The sequence below is a fragment of the Hemicordylus capensis genome, chromosome 5 (genome assembly GCF_027244095.1).
Source record: "Hemicordylus capensis ecotype Gifberg chromosome 5, rHemCap1.1.pri, whole genome shotgun sequence".
NCBI classification, from domain to species: domain Eukaryota; kingdom Metazoa; phylum Chordata; class Lepidosauria; order Squamata; family Cordylidae; genus Hemicordylus; species Hemicordylus capensis.
The window spans coordinates 227,257,893-227,285,803 of record NC_069661.1 but is presented as its reverse complement, the minus strand read 5'-3'; the positions used below and the strand labels follow the sequence as shown (position 1 = coordinate 227,285,803).

Genomic DNA, 27,911 nt, shown 5'->3' with positions numbered 1-27,911 from the left:
GTGAAAATACAACAAAAAATAAGTTTACTAGGTCAAGGAATTCCTATTGAACTTTAGCAATAACTCCTGAGTACTGAACATTAGAGTAACTCCTGAGTAGAGTCCTAAATTACCACTGAGTAACTTAGTCATCATGTCAGTACTGTCTAGAAATCACAGATCGGTTTTACAAAAGCGTTCTGAGAAATAACCGAGCTTTTTCCATCCCCAACTTCTGCCAGGGCTGCTGTTGTGACTCACGGGTTTAAGGGCCCTTTCGTGTCCTAGCGAGCCAGCCAGCCCGCTTGGGAATCCCTTTCTCTTCTCTTCCCGTTAAAAAAAAAAAAAAGGTCACACACACACGAAGCAAAAAGGGGAAGAGGCGAGGGATTCATGAAAGGAACGGGGCACAGAAAGGAAAGTGAAAGGACAGCCGGGCTGACTTCCTCGACCGAGCGAGCGAGGCGGGGAAGTTGAGTGATGAACTTGAGAGAAGGACTGGCGAGTTACTCCTTTTCCAGAATGTCGCAATCGCAGCAGAGAGTGAAGAACATTCCTTTGCTTGCCTGCAGCCCTGCAGGGTGTGCAGAGGTTGCGGGCACTGAGCTTCTGAGCAGCAGGAGCTGCAAGAGATAAGAAACTGGTTCTTTATCGGTCGGCGGCGGGGAGGGGAGGAAAAGAACAACCCGGTTTCGTCGGGCGGGAAAGAAGAGAGTCCGGTGTGCGCCTGGGAGTTTCTACTGTGCGCCTGAGAAAGTGTTGTCTGGGAACTGGGCTGGGCAATGAAAGGCGTGTTCGTAACGTGTGAAGGGACAAGATGAGCCTTGCACTTGCAGGCTAGACTGTGCTGATGCGGTAGCTGGAGGCGGAAAGACTTCCTGGCCAGTGAGGAAGCGGGGGAGGAGGAAGAAGCAGCAGCAGCAGCCCCTCTGCAGGCGCGGAGGAAAGACGGTTCTATCCCCACGGAGCCCAGCCGAGTGAGAAGCAAAAGTGGGCGAGAGTGACTCCAGTCCAGAGAGTGCTCAGAGGGGCGTGGAGGCCAATGCCCCGCTGCCCGCGGCCAGCCCCAGCCCCGAGAGTCCCCCTGGCAAAAGTTTTGTGACTTCAGGCGCTTTTGTGACTTCACTCGCTTGGCGGCTGCTGACCCGCGTGGCCTGCGCTGCGCCACCTCTATGTCTGCCGCCGGCGAGAGACGTCCGCTCATCCCCAGGGGGAACTCCTTCTCCCGGCCGCGCAGGATGCCCTGCTTCACGCAAGGAGCGGCCTTCATCCCGACGCTGCTGGTCTCCTGGTCTTCGGCCGCCTTCATCATCTCCTACGTGATCGCCGTGCTGTGCGGCCATGTGGAGCCGCTCTTCCCCTTCATCAGGTGAATCATGGGGGTGCGGGGGAGGAGCTGCCTGGCGCCCCCTCTTGGCCGAGTCCGGGATTCGGGGCGGCTGGAGAATGTTGCCCTTGTTGGACCCCGGGGAAGCCTGGTGGTCTGCAGAGGCAGGGGGCATGTATGGGAGAAGTGGGGTGTTCTATTTTGGCTTGTCTTTCGAGGACTGAGCCACATCAGGCTTTCAGGTCAGAATGCTCTTCCATGCATGGGCCAGCATGTTGGAGAAAAGGCTAGGATGGATCCTCACGAACATTCTAGCTTTCTAGGAGCGGGGAGTTCCAACGCGCACAAGGGAAGGTTCAGATCTAGGGCTTTCCCAGACAGCAGGCTTTACTGCAGGTTTTCTGCAAGGCTTTACTGCGAGTTTGGAGTCCGTCCCCCCCAACCAATGCAAAACGTGGATTTTTAAATCCCTGAATATAAATCAGGCTACACTCTAATGTATGGTGCTGAAAAACCCGAATTGTGTGTGAAGTGCTCCCTGATAGCTCACAGGGACTTTGGGGTAAATTTGGCCAATATGTGAACCCACACCTCCATTCCGGAGGAGATGCATGCAGGCTTAAAGCCGGGTGTGGAAAACTTCCTGGAACTTGTCACCTGCCATAGTTGGAACAGCCCAGGAAAACTTTGTCACTTGTTTCATCACATGGTATAAACCGACTGAAGAGGAGGAGGTAAGTAATGTGATGGACGAGGCCTCAGGTGACAAAGTGGACAATATAACTTCACACTGGATGTAAACTATACTCTCTTCTGTCTGTGTAAAATGCCATGGGCATGGACGATGCTTTATATATGTTGTAATGATATTGTTGTTGAACATAGTTTGTGCAAAAGTCCTTAGAAGCAGAAAACCTGTGCACTACAGAGAAAGGGGAAAACCCTTGATTTGCAGGAAGTTCCACATCCCCAACACATTTTTTTTTACACTTCTATCCCACTCTTCAAAGAGCCTGGAGCGGTGTACATGGTTTTGCTTATCCTCACAACAACCCTGTGAGGTAGGTTAGGCTGGCAGTTATGTGACTGGCCCAGGGTCACCCAGTGAGTTTCATGGCTGAATAGAGATTTGAACTCTGGTCTCCTTGGTCCTTGTCCAGCACTCTAATCTAGTGGTTCCCAACAAGGGTTCCTCCATGTGTTGCTGAACTAGAATCCCAGCATCCTCAGCCATAATAAATTGTAGCTGGGGATACTGGGAGTTGCAGTTCAGCAACATCTAGAGGAACCCTGGGCAGGAACCACTGCTCTAACCACTATACCACACAGTTTTACATCATTCTGGCTGTCCTCTAGATTGGTTTTTTAAAATGATGTCATACAAGAAGGGTGTAGCAGAATTTTTAAAAAAGTGGTTTATTGCAGCTGCAATTGGAGGACTGTACCACTTCAGTTACCTTATTCTGCTGCATGAGTAGACCAGGGCTGAAAGTGTCCTAGCTCCAAAGGTTAAGGCTACAATGCTACTTACTCCAGAAGTAAGCACCGTTATACACCCTAGTAAGTGGTTTGGGGATTGCAATTTTAATGGTTTCATGCATTCAGTTGTTGGAAGAACATCTTCAGGCACTTAAACCTTGATCTTATGTTTCCTCCAGAGTAAGTCGAATATGAATACAACAAATATTTATATACTGCTTTTCAACAAAAAATTCCCAAAGAGGTTTACATAGATATAGATAGATAAAATGGCTCCTTGTCTCCAAAGCTCACAATCTAAAAAAGAAACATAAGATAGACACCAGCAACAGCCGCTAGAGGGATGCTGTGCTGGGGATGGAGAGGGCCAGTTGCTCTCCCCCTGCTCAATAAAGAGAATCACCACTTTAAAATGGTGCCTCTTTGCTCAGTTATCAGGGGATTTCATTGGGGCTTACTACCAAATTTAAACTACATAGGATTGATGTCTCATAACCTAGTTCTAAGCTTGGGTTGGATCCCAGTTAGTACTTCTGCAAACAGGAGTTCCATTTGCGCTAGGTGGGGGAGCAGGGAGTCGGTACATCCCACCCCCTTTTGCACGAGTGGAACTTCTGCAATTTGTGGAAGTAAAAGTTGGGATCAACCCCTATGTTAGTTTTGAAGCCCCATTGATTTCAGTAAGGATTATTTTCTGGATGGTATGCTTAGGATTGTAGCCTAATGCACTTGTAGTAAAGAAGTAGGTCTCAGTGGACTCTGTGGGACTTAAACATGTCCCACAAGAACCAAGCTGCATGTGTGGCATAATAGAAGGGAGGACCCGAGCTGCTAGTTCTGTCTCTTACTACAGTGCTGTGAATGAAGAAACAACCCCATTTGAAATTTCCCCTTTTTATGTGTGGCTGCCTTTCCCAGTAAGACATTTGTACAATACCTTAATTAGCTGCAGGATGGGCAGAAAATCAACAGGTATCTTTTTCCTTATTGCACCTCCGTGCCATCCAAACCTCATCTTGAACTTCTTCCTGTCTCGCAGCTGTTAAAAGCACATATAGTCTGTCAAGGAAAAAAGGAGAGCCCTGCTAATTGTGTGTTAAGTGAGTTTGAGTTTGTTTCTCTCTTAAGGGTGAGGGAAGTGATCGTGCTACTGACAGGAAGAGTATACCTTCCATTATTATTTACTCCAGAGTTAAACAAACAGCCCAACCCAGGATGAAACAGATGTAGGGCCTTCTTCACACAAAAGATTATTTCAGTTGAACAGATGCCATGTGAGTCATTAGTATCCTTTAATGTGTATTGTTCTGACTGAGAGAAGTTAAAGTGAGGAAAGAACAAGAGTTTTTTCAGTCAAGGTAATGTGAGCTCCTTGTTTTTAGCACAGTTCTGGCACACTTCTGGCCACCATTGTGCATAAGTGCATAGTTCATAAGTAGAGGAGAGCTGGTATTATAATAGCAAACATGAATTGTCCCCTTTGCTAAACAGGGTCCCAGTCTGCCCTGGTTTGCATTTAGATGGGTGACTACATTTGAGCACTGCCTAGGGGATGGGGCCACAGCTCAGTGGTAGAGCATCTGCTTGGCATGCAAAGGTCCCAGGTTCACGCCCTGGCATCTCCAGGAGCATTCCCAGGCAGTGGGCTTAAAAGCAGGCTTAAACGCGGAAAAGGGCTATCCTGAAGTGAACTAGGGAAGTGCACAGAACTGGGGTCGTGGGACTCGAGGGTGGATACTTTTAAGGGCAGGGGAGGGTGCTCTTACCCCTCCTGCCGCATTTCCCCTGCCAGTGCTGCACTTTATTTATTTATCTTTATTTATTCAATGTTTATACTGCCCTTCCAGAAAAGCTCAGGGCGATTTACTTTAAAAGTGTCCAGCAGGGCAGCAGTATACCTCCCTGCCGCCCCGTTGCCTCATCGGACCAGAAGTGACTTGAAGTACCCAGCTTATGCACATGTCGGTATGTGCACACCAGGTACTTCAGGTCACTTCTGGTCCGTGTGCGTGTCAGGTGTGGGTGTCGTACGCCTTTGAACCAGCTGAATTGCCGGTCTTTTGAACCTGTTCGGAGGCTTGTAAAAGAGCCTCTGAACAGGTTCATGCACATCCCTAGAAAAAATCTATTAGCCAACAAAAAAAAGTGGATTTTTTAAAAAATCTGGACATAAATCAGGCTAAGCTGCGGTGCGCAAAGGAAAACCTGACTTGTGTGTGGTGTGCTCCCTGATAGCACACAGTGACTGTGAAATAAATCTGAACGATATGTGAACACACACCTGCCCTTCTGTGGGGAACAAAAGTAAAATCGCCATCTGGGAATGCTCCAGGTAGGGCTGAGAGAGACTTCTGACTTGGTATAAGGAAGCTGAACTTCTTATGTTTCTAATGGTTAGTTGTACTGTAGGGATCAGGCCTAAGATTGACTTTGAGACTTGCCCATACAAAGACAATCGGCAACATCCAAACTAGCTAGTTATGATTAAGCACTATTGAAATGAATGAGAATTCTGGCTAACTTGAGTCCCTTTAATTTCAATGGGACTTAGTCATGATTAACTGGGTCTGGATGTTTCCCAATGCACATGGTCCTCCAGAAGGAAAACTAATGCTCCGTATTCTTGTGTTGTACCGATTCTTGCAGTGCTATGGTGATAAGGGATCTGACTCTGCCCAACTATTTATCTTTGTGGAAGAAAGAACACATTTTGTGGTTCCACTGAGCATCCGTGATTGCTATTCTATGCACTGCAGTCGAAATTATCAAAGTTAAAGGGAGGAAAAAGGAACTTCCCCTCCTACTTTCCAACTCCGTTTGTGCTCTTCTCACTTTCTAATAATAACATGTATGATGACGCCTACAGGACTTTTAAAGCATTCTGAAAGGCCATGTTTTGCATTTTTGAAGTGCTTTGCTACCAGAGGTGCATCTAGGTAGTTTCGGAGCCTGGACCTAAAGGCCTTTCACACCCCCACCATAAGATAAGCTACAATGCACTGGTGTTTTTTTGTTTTGTTTTTTACACCAGAACATGCTTGAGGGAAGCTGGAAATTGGGGGTGGGGTTGAAGAAATTATGAATAAGATACTCCCCACTGTTCTGCGCATAGCACATTTTGCATGGACAGTGGAAAACACTGGGGACAGACAGTGGCTGCTGTGTTGTGGCTGCCTGCCTGACTCTGTCTCGCTTCCTGGCTAGTGCTCCCTCACAGAGTCGCTGCCCTCACAGTGCCACCGGCACGCTCCCTCGGTTTCCTTCCACACGCTGCCGCCACCTGCCTCGTACAATGCGGCCCAAGTCGCTTCCCACACCTGCGCGGTGTGATTCGCGAGTGTTACGAGCACACATCACGTGCTCGCTGCTCACCAGGCCCAGCCTGGGCCCGCTGCTTTAGCCACCGCGGAGGCAGGAGGCCACAGGCCCGTTTGGCCCTCAGCCTCCCTCCCCACTAGCTGTGCAGAGAGGAGATCGGTGGGCAGACAGGCCGCAAGCAGCGTGGCCACCCCCAGCCCCTTGGCAGGACATCCCCCCCAAGATGTCCGAAGTCCAGTCCAAAGGGCGCCTCTGTTTGTTGCCCGAAGGCCAGTCCACTTCCTGAAGTTCAGGAAGTCCAGTCCACTGCCCAAAGTCCAGTCCAAAGGGCGCCTCTGTTGGCTTCTCAGAAATTAGAAACCACTCTTGACAAGGCAGGGAAAGTTTATCCTTACAGTATATCCAAATGGTGGATATGGGAGAGGAGGAGATGGGATTCTTTTGTAGATAAGGCGGCTACTGTGCCGCCCAATATATATATATATATATATATATATATATATATATATATATATATATATATTAGGGATGTGCATGAACATGTTCAGGAGGCTGGAGGGGTTTCTTTAAGGTGCAGGGAGGGTGCTCTTACCTCCCCTGCCGTATTTCCTCTGGCGCTCTCCCCCAAATCTCCTGCTAACTTGGCAAAGAGGCACCTTTTAACATGCTGATTCTCTTTATTTGGCGGAGGGAGAGTAACTGGCCCTATCCACCCCCAGCACGGTACCTCCAGTTGCTGTTGCTGGTGTCTATCTTATGTTTCTTTTTAGATTGTGAGCGCTTTGGGGACAGGGTTCCATTTATTTATTTTTTATTTCTCTGTGTAAACCGCCCTGAGTCATTTTTGGAAGGGCGGTATAGAAATCGAATAGAATGAATGATGAAAATGACACTGTTTTTTAAATCCTCAAATTGCAAGGAAGCATTCTATTTAATCATTAAACAAACATTGCTACCAATAAATGTTTAGGTATTAATATGCAACACATTTCAGGAGTTTTAAGATTTGGTTTTTTCCTATGGCCCAAATTGCCGATTATGAACATACTGTTAAAAGGGGAAGGATGTTGTGAAATGTCATTCGGCAGTATGATGAACTCCACTGGTGATTCTCCAGTAAATATCATTGCAGGGCAAACACATTTCACAACAGTAGGACACTGAAGGTTAACTTCATTATTCTGGGATTAGTTACTCTTTTCCCATGCCCACATCCAGTCACTGCTTTAACTGAATGAATGTATGAGTTATTGCCATACTCAGAATGGAAAACCTATCAGATGCTGACTTCTTTTCAAGCCTTAGCAGTTATGTATCTATATATTTAATTCTCCTGGTTGTGCCTTTCGAACGTGCGTCCCAGCAGCCCAGCTGATTGGCTGGGCTGCGGGGGCACCTGATTGGGTAAGGCGCACCCTGGAGAACAGCGGCGGCCAGGAGCGAGGAGCGGCAGTGTGGCGGGCCCGATACTGGGGTGGGGGTTGGCAGGCCGACAGATGGCGGTGGCGGCTCGCGGCGGCGGCGGCTCTCGGTGGCCCCCGCTGGCGGCAGCGGCGGCTCTCAGCCCGGCGGTGGGCCCGCCCGTGGCGGCATGCCGCTGGAGACTGGGGTGGGGGGAGAGAGGCGGCAGGTCTGGCCCGGACGCGGAGGCGAGGTGGCGGCGGGCCGAGCTGCGGCACTCGGCCCGGCCAGAGACTGGGGCGGTGAGGAGAGAGGTAGCCGGCCCCAAAGAGTGCACAGATACTCTGTGCAGGGGTTGGCTTGTAATTATGATTATTAACACCATTGGACTACAGTAGTTACTGTAGCTGTATCTGTTACCAGCAGGTTTATTGGCTTACTTGTTGCCTGCAACCAAGGTGGTGTTCTCGGCTGTTTCTTCAAAGTTCTCATACCTACAACCTGAAGACCTGGAGTTTGCTTGAAGTTGCATGTTGAGGGAGCTCTGTGGAATTCTTGGAAGGATTGTCTGCTTGGTACACCTGCTAAAGCATGCTTGCGTTGCTTTTGAGAAAAATCTACTCCGTGCCTGTTTGGTATAGAGCTGCCTCATCTCTGTAGCAACCTGGACTTTCCCTGGTTAGTAAATAAGACTAGCTCACAAAAAAGTTTACTAGTACATGCCTGTGCCCTAAAGAAAGGAAAAGTATTGGCGTTTGTAAAGCTTCCCTGACTGGTTGTCCTCCCAGGGATAATTCTTACTTTCGAGAGATTACCAAGCAAGCGACCATTTAGTATGAGTACATATAAGCAGAAATGTCTAAAAGCAGGTGTACACTTATGATTTTTATTTATTTTATGGACAGTACAAGTGATGTTAAATAGTAGACACACTGTGGTTGTATAGTATACAGCATATTTTGGAATACCTTTTTAAAAAGTTATTAACTTTAAAAAAAGTATTTCCAAAGGTATACTATACAATCACAATATTATAACATAGCCTTTCAGTCACTCAATAATTAATGCACGGAACCTCATTATAAAGGTTTAAATAAAAATGAATGATATTCTATGCCATTTTAAACTATGTGGATTACTCTTAAAGCATGAAGTGTTTGAAGAAGTAGTTCAGGTTTGGTCACCTGTGGATTCCATTCCCATTCTGCCTAATGCTCTTCAAAGACTTTGATGTTATTGCAGCCTAGTATAGTATTCAGGTAGTATAGGCAAGTGTCTTAATTGCAGAAGTCCTTCAGAGTCACAAGTGGTTCACTTGGGCACACAGATTTTCTGCTTCCTGTAAAGTTATTTGGAGCTTATTTCAAATAAAACTGAATGCAAGAAATGCCAATTAAAATAAGGACGTTCTGAAACGTTTCAAAAATAAGACAGGGAACAGGTGACAGCTAGCACAGAGTGAGTTTGTTTTGGGGGCCAAATTCATAAGAACTAAGAACAGCCCTGTTGGATCAGGCCCAGGGCCTATCTAGTCCAGCAGTCTGTTTCACATAGTGGCCCACCAGATGCCTCTGAGAAGCCCACAGGCAAGAGCAAGAGCACACCCTCTCCCCTGCTGTTGCTCCCCACAACTGGTACATTGTGTCTTCTACTGGGTCAGATCTGCCTTCTACTGAGTTAGATCTTTGCTCCACGTAGCTCAGTATTGTCTATGCAGACTGGTAGCAGCTTCTCCAAGGTTGCAGGAAGGAGTCTCTCTCAGCCCTATCTCAGAGATGCCAGGAAGGAACTTGGAACCTTTTGCATGCAGGTGCTCTTTCCAAAGCGGCCCCATCCCCTGAGGGGAATATTTTATAGTGCTCACACATGTCTCCCATTCAAATGTAAACCAGAGTGGACTCTGCTTAGCAAAGGGGGCAATTCATGCTTGCTACCACAAGACCAGCTCTATTCCCAAGAACACCTCTCATTCAGAGACATCTTGCCTCTAGGCTTCTGGTGGCCCACAGCCACCAAACTAGTAGCCATTGATAGACCTGTCCTCAATGAATTTGTCTAAACACCTTTTAAAGCCGTCCAAACTGGTGGCAATCACCACATCCCATGGCACAGAATTCCATAGATGAATTATGCGCTATGTGAAAAAGTACTTCCTTTTGTCAGTCCTAAATTTCCCAGCCTTCAATTTCATGGGATGGCCCCTGATTCTAGTGTTGTGAAAGAGGGAGAAAAATTTCTCTCTGTCCACTCTTTCTACTCCATGCATAATTATAGACACCTCTATCATGTCTCCCTGTAGTCGCCTCTTTTCCAAACAACAAGCCCCAGATGCTGTAGCCTTGCCTCATAAGGAAAGTGCTCCAGGCTTCTGAACATCTTCGTTGCCCTCTTCTGCACCTTTTCCAGCTTTACAGTGACCTTCTTAAGATATGGTGACCAGAAGAACTGTACACAGTATTCCAAATGTGGTCACACCATAGATTTGTATAAGAGCATTACAATATTAGCATTTTTATTTTCAGTCCCCTTCCTGATGATCCCTAGCATGGAATTGGCCTTTTTGCACAGCTGCTGTACACTGAGTCAACACTTTCAATGAGCTGTCCACCATGACCCCAAGATCTCTCTCCTGGTCAGTCACTGACAGCTCAGAACCCATCAGCATATATGTGAAGTTGGACGGCGGTGGGGGGGGGAGTTTGCCCCAATATGCATCATTTTACACTTGCTTACACTGAACCGCATTTGCCATCTTGTTACCCACTCACCCAATTTGAAGAGATCCTTTTGGAGCTCCTCACAATCTGTTTTGGATTTCACTACCCTAAATAGTTTAGTGTCATCTGTGAATTTGGCCACTTGGCTGCTTACTCCAACTTCTAGAGCATTTATAAGCATAGTAAAGAGTACTGGTCACAGTACAGATCCCTGGGGGACCCCACTTCTTTCTTCCCTCCATTCTGCAAACTGTCAATTTAATCCTACCCTCTGTTTCCTGTCATTCAACCAGTTACTATTCCACACATGAACCTGTCCCCTTATCCCCTAACTGCTGAGTTTACTCAACTGCCTTTGGTAGGGAACTTTGTGAAAAGCTTTTTGGAAGTCCAAGTACACTATGTTAATTGGATCACCTTTATCAACATGCCTGTTGACACTCTAAAAGAACTCCAAAAGGTTATTGAGGCAAAACCTGCTCTTGCAGAAGCCATGCTGGTTCTCCTTCAGCAAGACCTGTTCTTCTGTAAGTTTAACAATGTTATCCTTAAGAATGCTTCCCATCAATTTACCTTGCACAGAAATTAAGCTAACCAGCCTGTAGCTTCCTGGATCCCTTTTTGAAAATCAAAGTTACATAAGCTATTTTCCAGGCCTTTGGTATAGAGCCTGACTGTAGGGACAAGTTACATATTTTTGCTAGGAGATCATTCTCTCTCAGCCTAACCTACTTCACAGGGTTGTTGTGAAAGAAACTCAAGTATGTAGTATACCTCTCTGGGCTCCTTGGAGGAAGAGCGGGATATAAATGTAATAATAATAATAATAATAATAATAATAATAATAATAATAATAATATAATTAATAATAAGTCCATCAAATAATAAGTCCATCAAACAGTAGAGGAGGAGAAAAGAGGCCTTGAAGAATATATAAGGGACAGTGAAGAAGATGCACTTCAAATGGTCAATAACGCGAAACTATTCAACACCAATGAAAAAAAGCAGGCCTACAAGAAAGAACAAGTCAAGAACCGAGCAGAAAAATTGAGAAATAAGCCCCTGCATGGTCAATATTTGCACAATTTAAGTGGAAAATCAGACATCACCAAGACCTGGCAATGGCTTAAGAATGGCAACTTGAAGAAAGAAACAGAGGGTTTAATACTGGCTGCACAAGAACAGGCACTAAGAACAAATGCAGTAAGAGCAAAAGTAGAAAAATCAACCACAAACAGCAAGTGCCGCCTTTGTAAAGAAGCAGATGAAACCGTGGACCACCTAATCAGCTGTTGTCAAAAGATCACACAGACTGACTACAAACAAAGGCATGACAAGGTAGCAGGGATGATACACTGGAACATCTGCAAACAATACAAGCTACCTGTAGCCAAACATTGGTGGGACCATAAAATTGAAAAAGTTGAAGAAAATGAAGATGCAAAAATATTATGGGACTTCCGACTACAAACAGACAAACATCTGCCACACAATACACCAGATATAGCTGTAGTCGAGAAGAAAGAAAAACAAGTGAAAATAATCGACATAGCAGAATAGAAGAAAAAGAAATAGAAAAAAATCACAAAATACAAAGATCTACAAATTGAAATTGAAAGGCTGTAGCAGAAGAAGACCAAAATAATCCCAGTGGTCATTGGCGCCCTGGGTGCAGTTCCAAAAGACCTTGAAGAGCACCTCAACACCATAGGGGCCACAGAAATCACCATCAGCCAATTACAAAAAGCATCTTTACTGGGAAGAGCCTATATTCTGCGACGATATCTATAACAACAACAACAACATTGACAATAAAATTCAGCCATCCTAGGTCCTTGGGAAGGACTCGATGTCTGGATAAAACAAACCAGTCAATAACACCTGTCTGACTGTGTAAACAAGAGATAATAATAATAATAATAAATTTCACATTTGAGGTCCTCAGAACTCCTGGGTGGATGCCATCTGTTAATTTGTTAATTTGTGTTAATTTTTCATTTTTCAGGACAGTTTAGAACATCCTCTCTTGTCCTCTCAAACTGGCCTAGTTCTTTAGCATCCAAGCCTGAGAAGCTCAGTTCTGGAGTGGGTATATGGCAAGTTCCAGGTGACTGAGCTGATCCTTAATTGTAATTCCCCACCCCCGCCCCACCTCGTGTCTTCAGAGTAGCAGCACTAGTGAAGATGTCTATCTTTACTAGATGTCTACACATCTTAGTCTGCAGTCCTAAGCATATATATCTGGAGGTAAGTCTTATTTGAAAACAGTGAGATTCGATTCTAAATAAATTTAGTTGGCTGTTAAGCACTTGTTTGTGGACCTAAATCTCATTATTTTAATTAAACGTTGCAACTGGATTGCAAATATTTTCCTGAATTGGGTACCAAAGCTGTTAGCTCCTCCCCACTTTTTTTTAAATGGAGTGTGGGCATTCCATGTTGTTTAATCAGATTTCTTAGCTGAAGTGCAGCAAATTCATCATTAAACTATTAATTATTTATACATTATTAAACAATCTTATTCCTTATGTATTTATATTATTGTGTTCCTGTTTTCATTTGTTCTAGTGACACAGGAGCAAAACCTCCGGAAAGTGGTATATTTGGATTTATGATTAATGTTTCTGCATTCTTAGGTATGTATGTGTGTGTTTATGCATATTTAATGTATTGAAATTACCAGTCCCCTGGAGAGATTTGGGGCTGGCCACCTGAAGGGATCTTAAATGGCATCAGATAAAGCCTTAACATCAGAAGTAGCCTTATACATTTAATTCAAGGTGGTTCCTAATGTCTGGCATTTGGAGACACTGCAAGAGGAGTAGATCCGTAGAGGTAAATCTCTAAGCAGTGACTATGCTGGCACTTGCTGGGAGAAGCATAAGTGGTGATTACAAAGACTTCCGTTGACTCGAAATGGAGATTCCAAAGATCAGCAGAGTGGAGAAGGTGCATATAAGGCCAAGCAATTGTAGCAATGTTTTTTTGTTTTGGAGTTGTTGTTTTATGAAAGTGGGAGGAGTACAGCTGTACCTCATTATCGTACAGGTTAGAGTCCCAGACAAACAAACAAACAGACAAACCCAAAGGCCAAATAAAGTGCTCTACTGTGCTCCACGAGCCTTCAGGAGTCCAAGAGGCCATGTGTGTGCTGGCACCACGCGAGGACAGCTATGGGAGAGTGTCGCCAGCATGCACTGTTAGCTGGGGGAAGCGCTGTGAGTACAGCAATGGCAGCGAGTGGAGGAGGATCAAGGATGGACCTGCTCTCCTCTGCGTTAAAGGGCCTGTGGAAGCCCTTAGTTGTAATGGGATTGTGCAGTGATTCAGATGTTGAATCGCATTTCGACAAATGCGAGAGGTTCGGGGCGCTAGGACCCGTGAAAGGGCCTTTTCGGTTGCTGCCCCACTTCTCTGGAATTCTCTTCCCCTTCAGATTCATTTAGCTCCTTCCTTGTTGATTTTTAAATCTCTATTGAAGACTTATCTTTTTCGCCAGGCTTTTACCCTGTAGTTTACCTATTTGGTTTTTTCTTTTTTGTTAGTTACTTTATTTTTTAATTTAGAATGTAATTTTAATGCTGTCTTGATTTGCATGTTTTTGTACATCGCCCAGAGTCTTCGGAGTGGGTGGTATATTAAATGTTTCAAATAAATAAATATTTCAGCACATCCCCATAAAAATGGAAAATCCAGCCTGTTTCTGTTTGGTGAGGCCCCTCCTAGGCTGTATACAAAAAACCAATCTAAATCTTGAATTAGGCTTCTTGAATTAGGCCTCTGAAGGTATATTGTGTTGCATTGAAAAGCATTTTACACTGCATTTCATCATTATCTGATTAGCATGAAGGAGGTCTTTTCTACTTTGTGTTTGTTGTCAAGACCAAATCAGGTTCTGTGTTGGACAATTTGCTTTTAGTCTGGTTCCTGAATAATTTTTTGTTTGCCCCCCCCCCTTTTTTTAAGGTGCAGCTACAATGTACACAAGATATTTAATTACAAAGAAGCAAAATGAATTGACGCACTTCATTAGTCCTTGTTTCAACTCGGCCACGTTATGTGTTGGAATTGTGGGCTGTATTGGAATGGGCATTGTTGCAAGCTTTCAGGTAAGTGTAGACAAATGTTTATACTATTTACTAAGGTTATATCTCACTTTCCTCTCAAGGTGGCTTACAAATAATTATTACATTGAGTGTGATGTTTAATAAATGTGTGTACACTCACTCACTCCAAGGCTAGTCATTTAAAACATCTCGTATCAGAAGTCAAGAATCAGAGTAATCCATTGCTCCCTTATTTAGAGGTAAATGTCCTCATAAAAAGCTCACTCTTTGTCAGTTTCCTAAGTGACAAAAAAAGCAAGCTGGCTGTATGAGTTTCCCAGGGCAGAAAGTTCAATAGGTAATGTAGGTATTACAGATAAGGCCATGGACTTAATCCCCATCTGCTGAATCTCAGTCAGTGGTGGCACACTCTCAGTAGGGCCTCCTCTGAAAGAGCTAAGCCTCATTTAGACAATATTTAGACAACGACTCCTCTTATGTGATTCGACTGGATTGGTTTCAGTTTGTGACTCAGGTTTTCCCGGTCCTAGTCCAACAGCTGTGGGAGGGGACATGTTGGAGGTTTATAAAATGATGCATCCTATGGAGAAAGTGAGGAGAGAAGTCCCCGCCCCCTTTTCCATAACACTAGAACTCAGGATCATCCAATGAAACTGATTGGCTGGCGTTTCAGGACAGACAAAAGGAAACACTTCTTCACATAGCCCGTAATTTATGGAACTTTCTGTCCAAAAAGGTAGTGATGGCCATTGGCCTACCTGGCTTTAAAAGGGTATATTAGACTCATTTATGAAGGACAAGTCTGTTGATGCTACTAGTCATGATGGCTGTATGCTACCTCCAGGTTCAGAGACAGTGGCTGGCAACCAAAGCAACAAACTGCTAGCAGAGCAAGCAAATTTGTCCTAGTGCAAGAAGTTAGATTAGCTGTGCTAAAAAAGGAGGGTTGCATTATAGCACTGTTATACAAATGTCCCCATTTTTTTTTAAAAAAGAGGCGTGTTGCAATGCATCCGCAAGCATGCTTGTGGTAGCGCACACTAGCGCAAGCTCCAGACTTGGTTCAAGCATTTAATGCAACAGTTTTGCATGAATGCAGTTTCTTTCCATAAGCAATTCATTGCTATGGATGTCGGACAGAATGCCTATGAACGCCAGTTGCTTGGAGCGAGTGGGGACTATTTGCCTATGTATGCCACTTCTGGGCTGCCAGATGCATCTGGTTGTCCACTGTGGGAGAGAGGATGTTGGGTTCAATAGCCCTGGTTCAGCAGGGCTGTATTTGTTCCTTGTTCTAATAACTCACATCCATGACGCAGCATAATTTCATTTCCTGTTTTATTCATATCAAGGCTATTGTAAGCTTCTTTAATAGATTGGTGCAAATCATTTATAAGAGGTCATGAAGAGGACAAGTAAAGTTGAATTGGGTTGACATTCAGGCAGAGCAGAAACAAATAAGCTGTAAAGTCAAATTGTGTTTTGTGCTGTCTCCAATTGCAAAGTATGAACCATTCTATAAACTCTCTTGCAAACCAAGGCAATAAAGATCATCGAATTTTCTGTAAGTAAAAGCAAGATTAAAGAATATAGCTGCATGTGAGAATCTGCCTGTGATAGCCAAGGTCATATATAAACATTTTAAAATTAAATTAATAGCATTATTAGTAAATTAATAAAACTACACATGCAAACATCTTCTCTACCATGGGTTCTCCCAAGGAGCCCTTGCAATTGTGTTTTCTTTGTGTTGGAAAGTTCAGTCTCCCTCACAAAACTACTGTTCTCTAAATGCCGGAAATGAGGACCAAGACCATGCAATAAAACTGATTTAGGTTTCTAGAATAATCGTGGCTTAGGGAAAATAGAGAGACAAGTGGCCCCATTACATGCATTTCCAGGGCCTTGAGGTTTCTAAAAGCCTGCAAGCGGATGAAAGCCAAAGCAAATTAGAGGAACAAGAAGCCATGTGCCCTTTAAGGGGGAAAGAGCTGGTCTTGTAGTAGTGAGCATGCATTGTCCCCTTTGCTAAGCAGGGTCTGCCTTGGCTAGCATTTGGATGGGTGACCTGTGAGTGCTCTAAGACGTCCCCCTTGGAGGATGGGGCCATAACTCAGTGGAAGAGCCTATATATGCTTTGCATGCAGAAGATCCCAGGTTCAGTCGCTGAACATCTCCAGGTCGGGCTGGGAGAGGCTCCTGCCTGAAACCTTTAAGAACCTCTGTCAGTCAGCGTAAACAATTCTGAGCCAGATGGACCAGTGGTCTGACAGTATGGGGCCGCTTCCTGTGTTCCTAAGGTGGAGTAATCCTTTTCTAACAACCTCCTAACAGATAGGACTGTGGTTTAGATACAGTGTTCACTTTGAAGGCAGCCCCCACATTCAAATTCCTTCTTGGCTGTGTAGCTCACTATGTTCAGTTTCTGAATCTGAAAGCACAACAAATTGCCTGTTGAGTGATGATGATTATGATTGATGATAGTGGTGATTACTGTTCTTTCCAAAAAGAGGAAGAAGGGAATTGTTCAGCATTCGCCAATAAAAAAGGGAGGGGCACATATCTGCATGGGGCTTATTTACATGATCAGATGTTCTGTTTAGGTGCTGCACAGCTGACCCTGCAGCCCAGGCACACCTTGAGCTCCAGTCCGTGCTAGTTCCACAGTCATCCTCTTGTTTAAGGGCTGGAGTTCCAGTGCCATTACTAGCTTATTGAAGTGGGAATTCTCCCCAAAGGTTTTTTTTTTTTAAAGGGATGCCTCCTTCTTTTCTCATTTTAAGAGGTAGCAATTTAGTTGGCTGATGTTCCCAGATGTTGTTGACTACAACTCCCATCATCCCCAGATGCAGTGGCCTTTGGCTGGGGGTGATGGGAGTTGTAGTCAACAACGTCTGGGAATCCCTGTTACAGGGTACACAGGTTGGCAGAACTCATCATAATAGAGATTAATTGTAAACCACACAGAGCTTTTAGATAGGGCAGTATATAAATTTGACAAATAAATAGTTGGAATCATTTTGTCTGGTGGAGGAACTGAACTCTTAAGAACATAACTGCCTTTTACTCTGTCACACCATTGGTCCATCTAGCTCAGTACTGTTGGTTGAGTACTGCCTGGCAGCAGCTGTCCCAAGATTTCAGGCAGGAATATTTCTCAGCCCTACCTGGAGATTCCAGGGGCTGAATCTGGGGCCTTTTGCATGTGAGGCTGCAGTGCTGGCCCAAGGATTGGTGGTGCTTGGCATCCCCACTGCGTTTGTCAGCAGACACCTCCCATTGGGCAGGTTGTCCCCATCGCTTGCCCTCTTTACTCCCTCCGCCTGCCGCTCCTGCTGGATGCTTCAGCACATTATAGTGACATCGTTGTGTGATACGGCAATGTGATAATCGTGCTCTGCAGCGGCAGCGGGCAGAGGCGGCGAGGAGAGCAAGTAGATAGTCGGATGAGCAACAGGGATGGAGAGTGCCTGCTTGGCCACGCGCCCTCTCCAGGGGTGCGTGCACCTGCCCATGGGGGTGAGGGGCACGCATGTGGGTGGCACGTGACCCAGGCTGTTGGTGCCCCTCTGTGCTTGGCACCCTAGGCGACTGCCTAGTTCACCTAATAGATGGGCCAACCCTGCAAGGCAGATACTCCACCAATGAGCTATGGACCCATCACTTCCCCTCCAAACCCTATGCCATCAATTTGCTTATTAAAGTCATAGGCTGTTTATGACAAGGCTGATCTGCCCTTGTGGGTTTGCCGCCTCCAAGTTCTCTTTTGGTGTGTATTAGTGTATTTACAACAGTAAGTAACGCTTTCCCAATTGTTGTTTCAGGAGCTAGCGGTTCCTGCTGTCCACGATGGAGGAGCCCTTCTGGCTTTTATCTCTGGTGCAGTGTACATTGTGCTTCAGACCATCATTTCTTACAAGTCCCGTCCACAATGGAGCACTCTGTGTACATGTAGCACAAGGCTGGCCCTCTGTGTAGTGACTTGGGTGGCTGTCATTCCCAGTATCCTTTTGATGTATTTCTGTTCCTGAGTGGTTTTTTTTTAATTATAAAGCAATATCCTCCTCAGACTGTTTTACTGTGAATAGTGTAGATTATAAACAACTTCCCAGTTTTTGTAATAGTGCAGATGGAATAACATGAGGCAAGGAGATCTGCTCTTGTGGTAGCAAGCATGACTTGTCCCCTTAGTTAAGCAGGGTCTGCCCTGGTTGCATATGAATGGGAGACTAGAAGTGTGAGCACTGCAAAATATTCCCCTCAGGGGATGGAGCCACTTTGGCAAGAGCAGAAGGTTTTAAAGTTCTCTCCCTGGCTTCTTCAAGATAGAGCTGAGAGAGATTCCTGCTTGTAACCCTGGAGAAGCCGCTGCTAGTCTGTGAAGACAATAATGAGCTAGAGAGACCAATGGTCTGACTCAGTATATGGCAGCTTCCTATGTTCCTAATCCATGATTCTCAAGTGATTTAGTCTTAGGAGCAGGAGGCTTGAAGAGCACAGCCACAGTTTTTTAGTATGGGAGAACAGGAGTTGGGATCTTGTTTACATGGATAATTATTCTGAGGCAGTGTTCCCTAGACATGTCCACCTCAGATTTGGTTACCTGATTTAGGGTATAAATGCGGTGCTGAATTGAACAATCAAGGTAAAGGAGTCTCTGGATAACTGAGGTTCACTTGCTAATGTTGGTCATTACCTTTTGATAAATGGAACTATGAGCAAGCAATTTACAGCAAATAATACTTAGATCTGAGGTATCAGCCATGAGGGTAAGACTACAAGGCACTGAGAATCCGCTACACATGCCAGTCAGCATAACCAAACTGAGGATTTTGATTGAGGGGCAATCACTAAATTCTCCACCTTGACAATGATTTCAGAGAAACTTGGGTTACTTGAACAAGCCCATTCCAAGAAGCATTAAAATGGTATCTTCATTTGCATAAGGGTAGAAATACGTAAAAGCAACTAAAGGTAGAAAAAAAACAGAAGCATAGAAGTCTGCAGTTCTAGAAAGAAGCTGATCCATGCTGTGTGTACATTGCAATAGGAATGTCCCTTGTGTAACTTGTGACTTGTCACCCTACAGTGCATATCGTTTTAGGGAACTTAACAATTTTTAAAAAATAAATATGCTCAGCAGTCTAATGCTGAAACCAAAAAACCCCATGAGCAGTGCAATAACTTTCAGATGTTTCAAAATCTAAGCAGACTAGTCTTCATTTGTGTTGCCCGTTTCGAGAAACTTGCTAATATGGCACCCCAGACCTCTGCTACCATAAATGCTAAAATCAGAAGCACATAACTGTAGTAACCATCTTTAGAATTCAAATTACAGTACATTTACTTATTTCAGGACTTGACTGTACAATCCCAGGTGCCAGGGAGCCATGGCGCCTAGAAATTTAACCAGAGCACCTAGATTAGGATACTCAGAGGTAGAATTATTTAATAAATCAAGGTGCTAGTTATTACCTTTAAAGCCCTAAGCATTTTGGGTCCCAGATACCTTAGGAACTGCCTGCTCCCAGCTGAATCTACCCACCTAGATTGGCTGGGAGGGCTGTGTTCCATATGCCAACACCTGCTGAGGCCCGTTTGTCGAGCATGTGGGACAGAGCCTTCTCAGTTGTTGCCCCCAGGTTGTGGAACTCTCTTTCAGCTGAGACCCTCGGTCCCAACCTTTAGGAGGAAAATGAAGACTGCCCTTTTTATTCAGGCTTTTGGCCAATGAGCTGTCCCTGCTCTTTTTAAACTTTTAGCTGTGTGTGTTATGTTTTTATTGAATAGTTGTTAACCACCATGGGGTCTTAGAACAGAAGGCAGTATATAAATACAATCTTTATTTGTCCCAGGCAGCCCTGTTTTCTGTTCTAAGTATGTTACTTCTAAAGGGGATAAAGAGAAGCCCATTTACGCCCTCCACCCCAACAATGTCTGTCACTAAATCAGGTAATCTTGTCAAATGTCCATTGTCTGGCTCCTAAATTTTTGGACTGGCTCCTAGATCCAAAGGAAATTTGCCAAGGTCTGGTTTATTTTAAAGTTTTACATCTCCTGCCTCACCTTTTGATTTAAATTATCCCCAAGGTGGCATACATTAGTTTTTACAGTTCAATACAAAACTGGTAGTAGAATCATTTAGGATGGAAACTGTGGAATTGTTAAGTTGAAGCCTCTCGCCAGCTTTCTAGTGTTCCTGCTCCTGCTGTCCTTATGGGGCTTGTGGTGAGCCATGGAGAAATGCTCCCCCTCCAGGAAATATGCTTTCATGTGGCACTGTGGGGGGGGGGGCTTTTCTCACAGGCCAGGCTGCTCTTGGCTTGTCTGGTAGTAGGGGACACACACACACACACACACACACACACACACACACACACACACACACACACACCGCCGACTGTTCCATTCCCCTTGGTCAGGGGGTTTCCAATCTTGGGTTCCCAGATGTTGAACTACAACTCCCTTCATCCCAGCCACAATAATCTTTGTGGCCAAAAACATCTGGGGACCCTATGTGAATAACTTATACATTGCATTTCCTGTTTCAGCAAAGTACATTTCAGCAGGGAGAAGAGCCCCTGGTGGCGCAGTGGTAAAACTGCCGCCCTGTAACCAGAAGGTTACAAGTTCGATCCTGACCAGGGGCTCAAGGTTGACTCAGCCTTCCATCCTTCCGAGGTCGGTAAAATGAGTACCCAGAATGTTGGGGGCAATATGCTAAATCATTGTAAACCGCTTAGAGAGCTCCGGCTATAGAGCGGTATATAAATGTAAGTGCTATTGCTATTGCTATTGCTATTTTTGTAAGTGCTACTTAAAAGCTGTTGTTTTCCTTAACCCCTTTTGTTCTCCAGTGATTGCATGTGCTTCACTAATTTCCATAACAAAAATAGACTGGAATCCAGGTGAAAAGGTAAAACCTCACTAGGTAAAAGCAATTGATCTTTCTGCCAGTTAGCTCAGTCATTCCATGCTAATTAATTTTAGCTGGGCATGTATGCAATCACAAACATTGCCAGTGAGTCTGAAGGTACACAGAGCGCCTTCAGCAAGCTGACAGCATAAAATACACATAGAGTTGCCATGCCCCCCGAAATTCCGGGTTTCACCCGGAGTTATGGAGTAAAACGTGTAGTCTGCTCAAAAATTATTTTCAAGCCAATTTACACAATATGCAAATTAGGCACCCAGATTTGGAAAGCTGGAATATGGCAACCCTAGTTACGCAGGAGTCATGTTGAATACAGGTTGCTAATCCTGGTAGCAAAAACGGATGTGTAGGTTTCTGAAGCCCATTCTCTGTTGGGATAAAGCCGGGCTTCTCAACCTTGGGTCTCCAAATGTTGTCGGAATACAACTCCCATCACACCCAGCCCCGCTGGCCTTTGCATTGTGGCTGAGGTTGATGGGAGTTGTAGTCCAACAGTGTTTGGAGAGCCAAGGTTGGGAAGCCCAACCTGCTCAGTCTGCTCTACAGAGGTTATAAACATTTAGATCCTCTATAGAGGATATATAAAATATGAAGGATTCATGGTTATAAAGCTGTGCTCTGTGTAAACTGTATAGAAGATGGGGATGATGGGAGTTGTAGTCTTAACAACTTCTGGGGATCCAAGGTTTGGAGCTCTGCTCTATAGAGGATATAGAAGCTTGCTCTATAGAGGAGATAAGTTAACACTTTTGATTGGTAAATTGAGAATGAGATGGGCTTTCTTTTGAAGTGTGTAGAAGGTAGTCTGAATATGTATATGCACAGGTATAGCAAGTATTGCACACCTACTTCGGGGATGTGGTCTTCTTGGTTAATCCATTCCTTGATCCAGGCCAGTTTTTGAATGGTGCTTTAGTAGTTACTTTTGTTCTAGTCCTGGAGTAGAGGTGGGGCTAACAAGAACCAGCAGCAAGGGCATTGAAAGCAGTCTGCACTTGCCTCTCTGGAAATAAGATCTATTTCATTAAACCATCAATATTCCTGATTCTATCCCACTGCCTTGCCCTTGTGTGCCACAACCCTTTCCTCTGGATTCTACAGGGAAGAAGACTTGTCCCCTTTGTGTTTTGAAAATCAGGAGGCTTCCCCCTCCTGCCATGAGTAGACCATTGACTTGGGGGAAAAAGAAAACAGAAATACACTAGGAGTTCAGTGGCCAAGGCATATAGGATGGTGGTCTCCATCCTTTCATACAGCTTAGTGAGGCTATTCTCATGTGCGACTAAAATAGGACTAGGGAAGCCCAGCCCGATTTTAGCCGCATGTGAGAACCAACGGGAGCCACACGGCTCTCGGCGGTGGCTTGGCTGCAAACCCTCCTGGGTAACTCACCTCTTAACCCGGGTTTGGGGTGTGAGGGTGCCCGAAAAGCGGGTTAAGTGATTGTGTGTTGCTGTGGTGAGGCTTTGCACCGCACCCAATCACAAGTAGCCCCTGACGAGGAGGCTAGAACAAGCCTCCTGGCGTTGGGAGGCTCCCCAGAAGGTGCTGCGCACTTGCGCGATGCTTTCAGGGACTTCAAGCCCCCCAACCCAAACCCCCATTCACACGAGCTCCGTAACTGAGCTGGTAATTGTCCGGGCACCCCCGGATGACTGAGCAGTCATCTGCAGGGAGAGCAGGTCAAACCCACTCTCCCCGCAAACCCCCTTTAGGCTCTTCACACTGCTCATGTGAAGAGTCTCAGTATTTAAAGCTGTGTTTCTCAGACTGGGGTCCTGTTGCTCTAGTCTAGGAGGTCATTCCTAGACTAGAATCACAAACTGTGAGTCTCAAACTGTGTAGAATCACAAACTGTGTTTTGTGCGGGTTTGGGATCTGTGTGTGCTCCCAATTTTTGGTCGTGTGGAAGCAAGGTAAGAGGAAAAGCTACCCAGGGTTTCCTCCTGCCTTGCTTCCGTACAATCACTTCTTCCCAGGTTTTCCTCTTACTTTGCTTCCACACAACCAAAAATTGGGAGCACACACGGCTCCCAGATCTGGGTAGAACACAGTTTGTGAGCGTGTGAATGACCTCTCAAGGCTTTGTGAGATACCCGCCATGGAGAGGACCTGAAGTGAGGGAGTGATCTTGTGACTTCCATCAGGGGTTAAAATGGCTCCATGAGAGGCTGTGTGGAACCAGGGTTGAGAAATTACATAGCGGGGCTTTGAGTATAGCAATGGAGTACGATGAGGGTAATTGTATAGCCAAATGTTTTGGCAAAATTGAGGAGGATGAGATTTCATTAGGTCGCTTTTGGTGATACTAGCAGCTAATATTTAGAGATTTTACTGTGGGTTTTCTATACCACAAGGGGGAGCACTTTCTCTGTGAATCCCACAAAAATAACAGGGGAAGGCTGAATCTTGTATGCTGTCATGTGGAAAAACAGAGGAAATATGTAACATGTATAGACTATTAATACAGTCCCTCTGCTATGGTGTGTGTCGTGGTGCATGGCGCTCTATTGTGATAGATAGAGCAAAGGTTCCCAACCTTGGCTCTTTCTATTGAAACAGATTATACATAGAACTTTGCTGCAAAGAAGTCCTGCCTATTATATTTGTGTTCTTGCTATTGTGGCAGGGGGTGATGGGAGTTGTAGTCCAACAACATCTGGGGGCACAGGTTTGAGAGCCCCTTCATTTAGCTGTAAACCGCCCCGAGACGTAAGTTTTGGGCAGTATCAATATATGTAAAATAAAATAAAAAACACTGGACTTTGTATCATGATCTCTGGTATAGCTCTTCAATCCTTATTACGCTTATTCTGTACAGCCCAAGAACGACAGTATTTAAGCTGAAATACATCAACTTGAACTTTTAGCAGTAGTCCCATTGGATGGCTATGATATAATCACGGTAATGATGATCCAAAGCCGGGAAGCTGCTGGAGCCATTACAGTACTGAGGGAGGAATGATTTGTGCATGTGTGTGCACACATATTTCTTGTGTAAATATTAAAGCAGAGGCTCCTACATTTCTCTCATAGTGACTGTGTGTGTGTGTGTGTGTGCACTTTGTGTATCCAGTCGTGTAAGGTGGCTGCTGGATGCCATATTTCAGGGGAGATTGAGTAGGTGAGGGTAGATCTTAGCCATGGGGCACAGATCTATCTGGGAGATTCCCTGTGCAAGTGCACAGGGACTATGGAAGAGGACATACTATGTGAATGTTCTGCCTCAGGTGCCAGCATTTATTGAACTAGACTCTCGCCGGAGGGTAGGCAGGGGAAGCACACAAATTCCTGCTGCCTGTTACTACATGCTGCTCCCTGTGCAATCAGGCTTGCATGATTTGGCCCCACAAAGCTAGAAGCCATGTGTGTTGCATCCTGCAGTGTCCTTGGCAATCCCCTATTTCTGCAGTCCCAGGCAGGTAGCCAGCTGAAGTAGGGGGTTTATTGAGCCTTCAGTGGGTCAGCATTGGCTGGTAGGTTGGGCTTAGCTTGGCCAGTCACAAGCTCAGGCTTGTGATTGAAGATAATTTTCTAAGAAATGAGTTGGAGAAGAGATCTTGAAGGGTGGCTTTCATTACAATATAGCTAAAAAATGGGGGGGGGATTTCTTAGCCTTGGGCCCCCAGATGTTGTTAGACTACAACCCCCATCATCCCCAGACATGGCCTTTGTGGCTGAGGATGATGGGAGATGTAGTGCAACAACATCTGGGGGCCCAAGGTTAAGAAACCCTGGGGGGTGGGAATGAGCATTAATTGGATAAAGAGTGGTGTGGAAGAAGAAACCCAGGGAAGAATCAGATAATTACAAATTGCAAAAAGTTAGGATTAGTGGGAGGGAGTTAACCTCAGTGTATCATTTTAGGTTTTTAAAAATTCATTATTTTAGTTCATTTTTTAAATAAATGTTTGAGTTAAGAAATGAACTTCTCCAAAATAAAAAAGAAGTTCTCTCCTTGCACCATCGTGTCCTCACATAGACATTAATTAGTATCTGTTTGTCCCAACTTGCCTTCTGTTATTATTTCAGCCTATGTATTGTTTTTTACTTCTCCTTTCCATTAGGATTACGTGTATCACGTTGTGAGTGCAATCTGCGAGTGGACAGTAGCCTTTGGTTTTGTTTCCTTCTTCTTAACTTTCATCAAAGATTTTCAGGTGGGTATGATGAGTAGGTGGTGTCTGAGTCTGTATTTCCCTGGTTCGAACCTCGGCTGGGCATGGCCTTTCTGCAGGGGTGGCCTCTTTTATTGCAGCACCTGAGGGAAGGCACCAAATGCTGCCTTGCCCCATGCCTCTTGTGGGGGTCAGCCCTCTTTCAAGACCAACTCTTGCAAGCACTGAAAGTGCATGGGGGTTGGGGCAAGGCAGAGGAGAGGTTACTAGCGACCTCCTCTCTCCTCGTCCTTCTTGCAAGTTTTGCAAAGAGTGTGAGCAGAGGTGCCCCTTGCAAAGTTAGCAATGGTTAGATCAGTCACAAGGAGCTGCTCTGACGACAGCGGTGGTGTCCGTGGCCATCTTGCCACCCTGCTGGTGCCCCCAGAATCTGCTGCCTGAGGTAGCTGTCCCACCTTGCCCCATGAAACAGCTGCCCCTGCCTTTCTGAGTGGCATTGCCAGTTCTCCCTAGTTGGGGAATCAAAAAGCTGTTGTTCCCTTGCATTTGTTTTAAGTTTAAATTAAACTTAAAAGTAAGCCGTCACCACTGGTAGATTTGAATATCTCTTGGACCTCATTCACATCATAGACACATGTGTAGGTACAATAACTTCCCTATTAATGTCTGATTTGGAGCATGCCAAGCAAGCAGTCAAGAGCACCCCTGGGGAGCCGGCCTTAAGGCGTCTAGGGGCTGGTTCACACTTTTAATGGCAATCCCCACCTGAGCCTCTTGGGAGCAGATGGAGTCTGCAGTTGGACTGGCAGCCAGAGGCACCCGTGGAGATGTACTGACTCTGAGAACCAGCACCTCAACATGCAGGTTGTTCACATGACGGCTGCCATTTGCATGACTGAGCAGATCATGGCAGTTGTCTGTTTGCAGCCTCCCTGTGAAAGTGCCGGTTCTCACAAATGGCCCCTCCGTATGAATGCTCCCCAGGCTCTGCCGTGGCCCTTTGTAATCCTGGGGCACTTTATAAGTAGGGGGACTTTATCAGTGTGAGCCCACCCAATGCCAATAGTTCTGGGATTTGGCAGAACATGGGGCCAAGGAAGCAGCTCTAGCCTAGCATACCAGCTCTGCAAGTACTGCCTGTGGCTTCCAGCGGCATCTGGTGGGCCACTGTGCGAAACAGAATGCTGGACTAGATGGGCCTTGGGCCTGATCCAGCAGGCCTGTTCTTAGGTTCTTATGCACAATACTGTCGAGCTTCATTGTTTAACTGGAAATTATTGCAAAATGAATGGATACATACTATGGCCTTCAGAGACATTTGGGTCTCTGAAGCCCTCGGCTGTACCAAGCCCTCACTGCCAGCTCTGGAAGCCAAAATGTGCCTCTGAGGAATTCCATTGGCCATAGCCGGAACTGGGGGCTCAATGCCTGTTTGGGTCTTTGGACTGCAGCCCTGTGAGCTTTGTCAGGACTTCCCATCTCTTTGGGATAGGGATGGAAAAGAAATGAACCTTCCCTTATTAAGTCCCAGTCTTCTCTGCCTGTGTCTAAAATATATTCCTAACCTGTTTGTTTAGCTCTTGAGACTTGTGAAATGTGTATTTCATAAGTTGTTGATTTGGCTGTTCTCATTTGTTCTTATGTTCCAGGGTGTCACCATAAGGATATCAACAGAAATGTACGAAGAGTTCTGACCGTGGTTTCCTTATCCATAAGGATCGTAGATGACTGGGTTGATGGGGGGTTATTAAAGAAACTGTTGCAGAGAAATAGGAACAGTCAAAGCCGATGTGACAGATGAACCTGCTGCATCAACGCTGGAATTTGCATACTTATAGTCACTGCAGAGTGTCTTTTAAATTTTACCAATATTCCCTCATGTATTGCTTTTTCTTTTTAGCCTGTTTTTAAAAACACTTTTTTGTATTTTTAAATACTTTTCATGTTTCACTTTTTTAAAAGGAGAGAACCTCTGAAAGCATGTAACTTCTCAAGAAAGCAGAACAGATGTTCCTCCTCTGTACAGATGTTTCCTTCTTTTTATTTGTTTGAACAGAGATGGCCTCAGAAATGCAACTCGGACTGCAACCCTATGCACATTTAACCTGGGAGTAAACCTAATTGAATTCAGTGGTGCTTACTTCCAAGTAAATATGCTAAAGATTACACTGTAGAATACTTTATCATCATAATGTTAAAATGGAGAAAATATGAAATAAGAAAAATTGAAATAAGAGTGTGTGCTTTTATAAAGCATGTGAGCAGCGGTGAGAACAATTGGGAAGAGTGGGAAATCTGCATTGCTGCTTTTTGTTGCTGAGGTGATTCGTAAAAAGCTTCCCCCAAGAGTATGTCTGTAACAATTTGTGCTTCTGTGGTTGGTTGCAGAAAATAGCAAGTGGAGTGAGAGCAGCATCCCATATACTGACCCTGCTCTTCCTTCAGTGTGTCATAGATGGCTTTTCTCATGCTATATTCACAACAACCCTGTCAGAGAGGTAGAACAAATGACTGGGGCTGTCATGTTTGTGTTTGATTCCATAAATAGCCAGATTGAGCCCCTTGCAGATT

At 45.0% G+C, this 27,911-nt stretch overlaps 1 protein-coding gene across 6 annotated transcripts; it reads left to right on the top strand.

Annotated features, from left to right (window-relative positions):
* Positions 1-333: 333 nt before the first annotated feature.
* Positions 334-27,686, top strand: DRAM1 (DNA damage regulated autophagy modulator 1). Of its 6 annotated transcripts, none has more exons than XR_008308241.1 (7): positions 334-1,348; positions 12,790-12,857; positions 14,188-14,330; positions 18,113-18,290; positions 21,146-21,219; positions 25,290-25,382; positions 26,990-27,031. XR_008308241.1 is itself a non-coding variant. In XM_053254206.1 (7 exons), the coding sequence occupies exons 1-7, from the start codon at positions 1,152-1,154 to the stop codon at positions 27,032-27,034; spliced, it is 783 nt and encodes a 260-aa protein (XP_053110181.1). In that variant the 5' UTR covers positions 336-1,151; the 3' UTR covers positions 27,035-27,686. The 6 variants fall into 6 exon arrangements, 5 of the variants coding, with proteins under 5 accessions (XP_053110181.1, XP_053110182.1, XP_053110185.1 ...); XM_053254206.1 differs by having other exon boundaries at positions 336-1,348; positions 21,146-21,204; positions 26,990-27,686; XM_053254207.1 differs by lacking the exon at positions 334-1,348 and adding an exon at positions 1,466-1,548 and having other exon boundaries at positions 21,146-21,204; positions 26,990-27,686.
* Positions 27,687-27,911: the final 225 nt, after the last annotated feature.